This window comes from Mchenga conophoros, linkage group LG5 (genome assembly GCF_057382185.1).
Source record: "Mchenga conophoros isolate Kocher_MC1m ecotype Shallow Benthic linkage group LG5, M_conophoros_male_GT1.1, whole genome shotgun sequence".
In the NCBI taxonomy this organism is placed as follows: Eukaryota; Metazoa; Chordata; class Actinopteri; order Cichliformes; family Cichlidae; genus Mchenga; species Mchenga conophoros.
In genome coordinates, this window is record NC_140530.1 from 14,146,852 (window position 1) to 14,156,797 (window position 9,946).

The 9,946-nt window shown below is 41.1% G+C and overlaps 1 protein-coding gene across 1 annotated transcript; it reads right to left on the minus strand.

Annotated features, from left to right (window-relative positions):
- Positions 1–5,654: 5,654 nt before the first annotated feature.
- On the minus strand, positions 5,655–9,357 carry LOC146573964 (transmembrane protein 233). Its single transcript, XM_085273474.1, has 3 exons — positions 8,971–9,357; positions 8,219–8,353; positions 5,655–5,763 (listed from the first exon to the last, which is right to left on the minus strand). Exons 1-3 carry the CDS (start codon positions 9,148–9,150, stop codon positions 5,752–5,754), a joined length of 327 nt encoding a protein of 108 aa, XP_085129600.1. The 5' UTR covers positions 9,151–9,357; the 3' UTR covers positions 5,655–5,751.
- Positions 9,358–9,946: the final 589 nt, after the last annotated feature.

Sequence of the window (9,946 nt, forward strand, 5' to 3'; positions counted from 1 at the left end):
TCTCTCAGTCTGCTGGTACGGGACCGGATGCTGCAGAACCTCCTTCCTGATGGAAGCAGTCTGAACAGTTTATGGCTGGGGTGACTGGAGTCCTTGATGATCCTCCCCGCTTTCCTCAGGCAGCGCTTCCTGTAGATGTCTTGGAGGGAGGGAAGCTCACCTCCAATTATCCGTTCAGAGCACCGCACTACTCGCTGGAGAGCTTTGCAGTTGTAGGCGGTGCTGTTGCCATACCAGGTGGTGATGCATCCAGTGAGGATGCTCTCAATGGCACAGCGATAGAAGGTCCTGAGGATGCGGGGGCTCATGCCGAATCTTTTCAGTCTCCTGAGAAAGAAGAGGCGCTGCTGCGCCTTCTTCACTGTTTTGTTTGTGTGTACTGACCACGTAAGATCCTCAGCCAGGTGTACGCCAAGGAACCGGAAGCTGCTCACTCTCTCCACAGCAGCGCCGTTGATGGTGATGGGGGTGTGTACTTCTCTGCACCTCCGGAAGTCCACTATCAACTCCTTTGTCTTTGCGACGTTGAGGGTGAGATGGTTGTCTTGACACCAGTGGGTCAGGGCGCTGACCTCCTCCCTGTAAGCCGTCTCATCACCGTTGGTGATAAGACCCACCACTGTAGTGTCGTCCGCAAACTTCACAATGATGTTGGAGCTGTTAGTGGCTGTGCAGTCGTAGGTGTAGAGTGAGTACAGGAGAGGGCTCAGTACACACCCCTGTGGAGCACCAGTGTTCAGTGTGATGGGGGATGAGGTGATGCTGCCCAGTCTGACCACCTGGCGTCTGTCAGACAGGAAGCTAAGTTTGTGTCTAAAAATGGGCTATGTGCACAATATCCTTATAACAGGTGAACAATGGCTGCATGTTGATTTACTTGAACAAGCCTGTGGTGAGCGGATCAAATGTAAACACTGGTTCAGTCAAAGGATACAGTTCAAGGAAATCTGAACTTTTGTACAGGGGAGTTAATGTGCTAAAGACCACAAAGTTGTTTCATCTTAACTGCTTGCCCAGGTAATAAACACAGTTTAAATCTATTACTTGACCATTAGGTCGTACGGTTGCCATAAAAAGTTTTCCGTGTGGTGGAATTTAGCATCTAACTGCACGTACGTCACACATGGTAAATGTCAACAGCCATTGTTTGTGTTCTGTGTGATCACAGTTTTCATGCACAGGACAAATTGCAGCACGTCAGAAAAAAAGTTTTTGGTTTGTGCTTAAAGTATAATTTTTTTTTTAATTAGTCTCAGTTGGAAAAAAAATTGCAGGCCCATAAAAAATGAACAAAAAAATGACAATAGTATAAAAAAATGTTGACCCAAACATTTTTTTCAGCACCATTTCATAAGCCTGAGCGCATTACATTATTAAATTCTTACATAACAGGGTAATCATCTCTCTCAACAACCATCCACCTAAACTACCATTAGCATCTGTAATGATCAGGACTTGGGAGTGCTTCACGAGGCCAAAGTCATTGTCGGCATAAGCAGCATCATTGTTGACGTGGGTGTCTTTGAGCTCCCCTATTAACACAGCAGACTTCTACAAATACAGGCTGACATTTTCTCAAACGACTGCAAATGTATTTTATCAAATGTGCTGACCTTCAGCGTCAACAAATTCAATTTCATTGTTAGTCAGTTAGCATTAAATGTAACGACGATGGCGTTCAAGGTAGCACTCTTCAGATATTATGGATTGTATTCAGGGTAAAGATGAGGTCAGGCCCCCAACTTTACTCTTGTGTTTGATGCTCACACACTGTCCCCGACAACATTTCCAGAAGGTAAAACTATAGCTATAAAAACCCACTGGACCTTAAATAGAGCACAGCTAACAGGCAGTCTAAGCTGTCTGGTCAAACCAGTGGAGGGTTTCACAGTGAAAGCATCACAGCAAAAATAGAGCTGCGAGAGAAATGGATATTAAAGTTCATGATCCAAATGTATCTGAAATAGGCTACTGTGTCTATTTGTTATCTATCTAGCTTATGCCATTTACCCCAAAGCATGTGACCTAATGGAATTTTTTTTTAAATTGAGGCAAAAGTCTTTAATTCTGAGAAACAATATACATTTTGAAAATTAACAACAGTACCCATTTTTTCACCCATCCATCAGTCCCATTCTTTGGAACACAATAGAAATAATTAATTATAATCATAATTAATCAGATTTGACAGTCATTCACCGTCACTAAAAGGAAGAACTGATTTGGTTTTGGTTGTCAAGGGTCAACAAAACACTTTCTTGGTAATAACACAAGAATTAATTAATATCACATATGTCCGATAGGATAAACATGGTGACATTTCATATTGAAAAGGCCATCAGTTCCATCATAATGTTTGTAAAAACTCTGTAACCCAGAAAACAGATGGAAATCTCCCATTTTACCTATCCTATAGATGCATGTGGTAAGCAGTAATATTTAGGTCAGCTGTGGTGTTTAAACAATGGTAATTGGCATTCAGGTGCCCCAGAAAGTAACCCCCACACAATTACATGACAGTACCAGCCTGAACTGTTGATACAAGCCATGATGGATCCATTGTCTCATGTTGTTTTACCCTAATTGTGAGCCTGCCATCCACATATTGTGGCAGAAATTGAGACTCATCAAGCTAGGAAACATTTTTCCAGTCTTCTGTTATTCAGTTCTGGTGAGCCTGTGTGAACTGTAGCTTCAGTTTCCTGTTCTTAGCTGACAGGAGTGGCACACAGTGTGCTCTTCTGCTGCTGTAGCTGATCTGCTTCGAGGTTCAACATGTTGTACATTCAGAGACGCTCTTCTGATTCTTTACTTTTGTGCTGATCCCAGCAGATCAGCACTTTCTGAAATAGTCAGACGATATTAAATTCCAGTCATCATTAAACTATATGTGACTAAGCGGACATGAATTCAACCTGACTGGCTGGCAGATGCATGGTAGAAATTCTAGTCTTAGTATGAAAAAAGAAGAAAGGACCTTTTCGTTTTTGAATATCAGGTATCTAAATGCATATCGCTCTTTCTCTGCTTGCACAGCATCGTTCCCACAGTGATCCTATTTCATTTATTCCAACTAGATCAAACTACTGCCGGATAGGAGGAATGTGTCATGCGATATGTACACATGAAGGGTCTATGCAGTGCTAATGGAAGCGACTTGTTTGAGTGGCCTATTTATGCGCACCTCGCATGAGTCATGGAGTGCTCTCCAAATTTACCGGCTGTAATGCGGCCAACAACACAACAGTACAGCTTCATGATGAATTATTGATGTGAATGCAAGCTGAAAAATAATATGATTCACTATTCTTGTGCAGAAGAATAAAAGCAGCGCGCTCACAAAGATGGAAGTCATAATCTCTTTTTGAGGCAACATGAAACATATAAATGGAAACTATTTTAATTAATTGTGCATGTGTGAAATTTTCTTCGGCACATATTATGGTCGTCATTTTCCTGTCACAAAGTCTGTCTTGATCCCTTGATAATCTTACAAAGTGCTTTTCAAGTCGCCTTATCCCCGCGCTCATTTTATCTTTTTTTTTTCCATCCCGTCCTTTCGCGTTTTGCTTTGGTGTGACATCAAAGAGGTTGCACTACAATCACGCTGCATTTCTCTTTCAAGTAAAGGGAGATAATAGAACAAGATTACTGCCAAAAGTGATTTGTTAAGTGCATTAGAATAACTGCTGAAACTTGGCAGCGGGCCTGTTACATCAGAGGGACTGCTATGAATTGCACCTGCAAGTAGGAGATAGGTTTGAAAGAAGAAGAAGAAAAAACACTGCATAACTGCAAACCAAATTGCCAACTGCAGATTTTAGTTTCTCTATATGTGGAGCATGTATGTGTAATACGTCTCTCCCTGGGGACCAGGGAAAGCATCATTACCCTGCAGATAGCTGTGCAATATATGAAAACAGTCTGAAAGGCTTGTTTTTCAGTAGCAACAAGAAAACAGTTATGAGTCATGAGTTGAGACTGAAATGGACGTACAGGATCATGACTCTCCCGCTTAAACCCGTCTGAATCATCCCTTTATTCCCTCCCACCTTTAGGCCACTTTATGTTGCTTCATGAAAGGATGAGTTTTTTTGACCATGTGAGAGGCTGAGCAATCTGCCACACAGAGGGCAGATCTGCTATATTTAGCTGGGCATATGCTGCGACATATCAAACTACAGGGAAAAGTCCCGGCATGGAAGGTCGTAGTTCAAGGCTCAAGTTGTGAACTTGAGGCTGTGCAGGTCTGTATAAATACTTTGAATTGTGTGTATTCAGGGTAAATTATTGAAAAGCGATAGGTCGTAGGGTCTAACAGGGTGCAGACATAGAGATCTCAAATGCATGTAACATGATGCTTGGTTTGAGTTTACTTTTATGTGATTGTAATGCCAAATTTTACTCAGTCGTGACAGACCACACAGGAAGGAACGCAACTGCAGCAATAGCTCTTCAGTCAACAAGACAGAATAATTAAAGTGGCAAGAAATGTCTGGAACTGATTTTAATACACATATATTTTTAAAAATGCATTTAGGCAGCAGGCTCGTGCGAACACAGCTGAAGAAAAAGAGTAAACACCAAATGCCAAATATTCTAACATCCAGTCCAAATATGGGGCAAGTCCCCCCAAAATATTACAAGATACTTTATTTCCCATTGTGTAGTATCTTCAGGAGTTCTCTCATCAGACCCTTGCTGTCTGGTAAATGCAAGCAACTTTTAAACCTCACAGCCTAAGTTTGTAACACATCTTTAAGTCTCATGCAAAAAAAAATAATACAATAAAAAAACAGCAATTGTAGATAATCATAAACACGAGGCACAAAGTCAGGGATATAACTTGTAAAAAAACAGCAATTGTAGATAATCATAAACACGAGGCACAAAGTCAGGGATATAACTTGTAATATAATTTTTCCAGCATTGGTTTACATTTATATTAACTGCTGTGTTTATAATCAATCATCACACTAGGCAAATAAAGCTACAGAAGCAGAACTTGTGACTGGATTTGATTTCACAATTGTGTGTTTTAACATTTCTGTCATCAGAGGAAAAATTAATTTATTCTTCTTATGAATTATTTATTCTTCCAAAAGTCTCTGTGTGAACCATGGTGGCCGCCGATACGCTGCACTGCGATACACATATTTCACATGCTCTTTGTAACTGCTACAGGAATGAAAATAACATTTGTTTGTTTACACAATCATTTTCATAATAATTCCAGGTTTGATGCACAGCAGGGGATTATCTATAAATACAGTGAAGCTAATTAAGACACTCTGTGTTCTTAAAAAGGTCAATTGGGCTTCTACCTCGGAGAGATACATTTGTAAGTTATACTCTACACGCCTAAATTATTTTCATATTTCATTGTTATCAGTTGTTGTCTTTTCAGATTCTTTATCCACCATTGTGGTTTAACATAACTGGTTTTATTATCATTAAAGAAGGCATTACGTTCAGGATCTTTATCACTCGAGCTATGAGCAACAGTAAACAGTGGATTGTTTACACCTTTGTGGAAAGCTGCCTTTTGCAATCAAATCTGGAAAGACATTAGTCACTGAAGTCTACATGCCCACCAGATTTTACATTCACTGATTTTTTGTAAGGAACAACATAGACAGTAAAGTAAGCACTGTACAGGCTAAAGTAAACATGAGGTGAGTCTGAATCCTTTCGTTGGCACCTGAGCTCGTAATGAGTCTTCAACTCTCTGCTCTCTCTGCATCCACTGCACTAAAAATCCATCTGCAACACAAAGTACATTAAATGAATGACTAATTTTTCTATATTATATGTAGTGGTGAATAGTCAGTAGTGGCAAGTCTCCCATGTACAATTAAATCTATATATTATATTTATTCGATATGCATTACATGTTGTACACTGCTCCAAAAATTAAAGGTACACTCTGTAATCAGAGTATTGATCTGGTCAGTTAAGTAACAGAAGCTTTTGTTAATTAGTTTCAGCTGCTTTGATGTTAATTAAATTAACAGCAGGTACACAACAGGGACAACAGTCAAAACAGGATTTTTTTTATTACTAAACAAATATGTTGGACTGCTTTCTTCCATTTGCACAACATCTCTAAAATTAGAAATATCCCGTCTCAGAGTGACGCTGAAAAACTTCATGCATTTATTACTTCCAGGCTGGACTACTGTAATTTTTTATTATCAAGATGTCCTAAAAACTCCCTGAAAGCCTTCAGCTAATCCAAAATGCTGCAGTAAAAGTACTGACAGGGACTAGAAAGAGAGAGCAGATTTCTCCTGTTTTGGCTTCCCTTCATTGGCTTCCTGTTAAATCCAGAATTCAAAATCCTGCTCCTCACATACAAGGTCGTAAATATTTCGGCCCCATCTTGTCTTAATGACCTTGTAGTACCATATCACCCTATTAGAGCACTTCGCTCTTGCTCTGCAGGCCTACTTGTTGTTCCTAGAGTATTTAAAAGTAGAATGGGAGGGAGAGCCTTCAGTTTTCAGGCCCCTCTTCCGTGGAACCAGCTTCCAGTTTGGATTCGGGAGACAGACACTATCTCTACTTTTAAGATTAGGCTTAAAACTTTCCTTTTTGATAAAGCATATAGTTAGGGCTGGACCAGGTGACCCTGAATCCTCCCTTAGTTATGCTGCCATAGGTGTAGGCTGCTGGGGGATTCCCATGATGCACTGAGTATTTCTTCTTCAGTCACCTTTCTCACTCACTATGTGTTTATACACCTCTCTGCATTGAATCATACTTGTTATTAATTTCTGTCTTTCTTCCACAGCATGTCTTTTGTGCCCTCTTTCTCCCCTCACCTCAACCAGTCGGAGCAGATGGCCCCGCCCCTCCCTGAGCCTGGTTCTGCTAGAGGTTTCTTCCTGTTAAAAGGGAGTTTTTCCTTCCCACAGTGGCCAAAGCGCTTGCTCATAGGCGATCGTATAATTGTTGGGTTTTTCTCTGTATGTACTATTGTAGGGTCCACCTTACAATATAATGCACCTTCAGCATAGCCTCAAAAGCTTGGAGGAGAATCCAGGAGAGCTGGACCGGGCTGTAGAAGGTCCTTAGCCCGTCAGCAGGAGTAACTGCTCGATTGTGCAAGAAGAAACAGAATGAGGACTACAGAATGACCTCCAGCAGCCCACTGGTGTGAATATCTCTGACCAAACAATCAGAAACAGTTGTCATGAGGGTGGCTTGAGGGCCTGACGTCCTCTAGTGGGCCCTGTGCTCACTGCCCAATATCATGAAGCACACCTGGCATTTAGCCTAAAATACTGGAATTGCCAGGTTCACCACTGGCGCCGTGTGCTTTTCACAGATTAGAGCAGGTTTACCCTGAGCACATGTGACAGACATGAAAGGGTCTGGAGAAGCCTTGAAAAATGTTATGCTGCCTGTAACAATTTTCAGCATAAGTAGTTTGGTGGTGGGTCAGTGATGGAGGCATATCCATCAAGGGACACGCAGACTTCTACAGACTATGCAACGGCATCCTGACTGCCATTAGGTATCAGGATGAAATGCTTGGACACATTTCAGACCTTATATTGGTGCAGTGTTCTGGGTTCCTCCTGGTGTATGATAATGCCCAGGCTCATATGGTGAGAGTATGCAGGCAGTTCCCTGGAAGGAATTGATACCACTAACTGGCCACCACACTTGCCTGATCTAAATCCAACAGATCACCTCTGGGACATTATGTTTCAGACAATCCAGTGCCACCAGATTGCATCTCAGACTGTCCACAGTTTCAGTGATGTCCTAATCCAGATCTTCCAATCTCATTAGAAGCATGCCCTGATGTTATCAGGCACGCATACAAGCACATGGGGGGCTACACGAGCTACTCAGTACCATCAAACGATGTGGCGTCCTTTTATTCCTAACACATTAGATCTAAGTGTTCCTTTAAATTTTTTTGAGCAGTGTATATTATATATATTTAATGTGACCTTTTACGCTGTAATATTAAGGTTCCAATAAAAGATTAGGCTTGTATTTGTCACCCTCATTCAAGTCAAGTCAAAAATCATTGACTTGACTTTCACTAATACGCATGACAATAATAATAGTACTAACATAACTCATGAAATTAGCTATGTGTAGGGTCATGTCTCAAGTTATAGTTGCAATATTCCAATATAAAGTTTTTAGAAATTCACTTGAGAAGTTTTTATGAGTGGCAACAGTGCTGAGGCTGTCTTACTGTGGTAAAATGAACAGTGCAGGAGATGGCGATGATGAGAAGCCCGATGATGACTGAGGCAATAGCCACGTAGAGCGCGTTCCTGCCCAGCCGCCTGGAGCCTTCGTAGTCTCCGCTGTAGTAACTGTTTCTAGACTGGAAGAGAGAAATCACTGTAAAGAGTAAAAACTCACCGGCAAATCTGCTAAAAACACAAAATGTGGTACGCAGAGCTCTCTGAAAAGTCTATGAAAAAAGTTTAATCAGTGGTTTTGTTTTTTGTTTTTTTTTTATTTGCCAAGTGAAAGTTTATTTCCATCAACAGGCAGCATGAAAATGTAATTTTCCAAAGCGGAAGATGAAGTAAGTTTGTTTGATGGGCAGAGCAGGTGTCTGTGTGACTGGGTTACATCTTAGGGTCCAGCACATCAGAACACTGTGTAAGCGTTACATTTAAAGCAGCCTGGACAAGAACATGTTTCATTTCTCTCTGACTCATTATTTCCTTAATATTAGAGCACAGAGCATGCATAGTCTAACACAGAGGCGTGGGCAATTCATTCTCCCAAGGGGCCACGTGACACACTGGAACTGTTGTGGAAGACCAGAGCAATAAGCTGAACTCTGCTCAGTATTTATCTCTTTATAAACTGCTACTGGTAAGAGTAGATGCTACTATCAGTCGTTAGCTGTGGGCTCTTGGGAAAATTAATTGCCCGCCCATGGTCTGACATGATATTAAAACCCCATCAAGTTTTATTGTTTAGACTTACCATGATAGAGAAGACCAAAGCCACAATGTTGACGGGGTATGCAGGACAAAAGCATGTAAAAATGGTCAAACAAAGGTAGCTTTGAAGAGGAGGTGGTAGTTCCTCTACATAACCACTGTCGAAAAATTCGCTCCCACTTAAGGAGCTCTTTAACTGTGGATTTAGCACTCCAAGTGCCATCGAATCTGACAGCAAGAGGTGAAAAACCGAAATTTAAAAATGTTACAGAGAAAACAGAAGCTAAAAGAGTGTTCTAAATACAGCAGGAGGGCGTTTAAGTCTAACTTTTAACTTTGGAAAAAAATAATGAAACCAACAGCTTAAAACTCAGCTTGAAAAGTCTGGTCTTGTATACCGGGTCTAATCCTTCCTCAAAGCTGGGAAAAAATGAAGTTTGTAGGGAGAGAAGGCGAAGCAGAGCTGGGAGAGGATCACTAACCCTGCTGGCCTCCATTCAGAACTCTGAACCTGATAGAAGTGTGAGGGATCAGACTGTTTACCACTGCTGGCAGCCCACACAAACATAGTCACTGCACTGCAAGATGGATTCATGTTCTTAGCACAGCACGACACATGCATGGAACTTCTGATGAAACAATGCACCCTGTTTTTTAGTTTGTCGGGTTAAAGACTGTGAAAATTATGAATATGGGAACAAGTCCTTCAGGCATATTCACTGTATTTGTTTACTCTGTCAACTCTATCCATGCAGTTTTGGTGAAAGTTCTGTTGTTAAATTTGCTACCGAAGGGAAGTCTATGAATACTTCAACCCACCAAAATTGGGAGGACTTTCATAGACTACAGGTAAAAGTGGATGCAGACTTCTTGCAAGACTTCTTGTTGTTTCGTTCAGTACAGGAGTCTTTGTGGTGGGTCAAAATGTAACTTTATTATTCTGCACTTGTAGTTCTATCAAGTGTGACAAGATACCCAACACCACTGGCTGAAATGTAGCCCCAAACCATGACAGAGCC

Excerpts from the sequence above, each read along its gene's own strand:
- LOC146573964 (XM_085273474.1), bottom strand. The coding sequence starts at position 9,150 with ATGGCACTTGGAGTGCTAAATCCACAGTTAAAGAGCTCCTTAAGTGGG. Across the intron at positions 8,354-8,970 it reads CTTTGGTCTTCTCTATCATG|TCTAGAAACAGTTACTACAG; the intron begins GTAAGTCTAAAC and ends TCTCTCTTCCAG.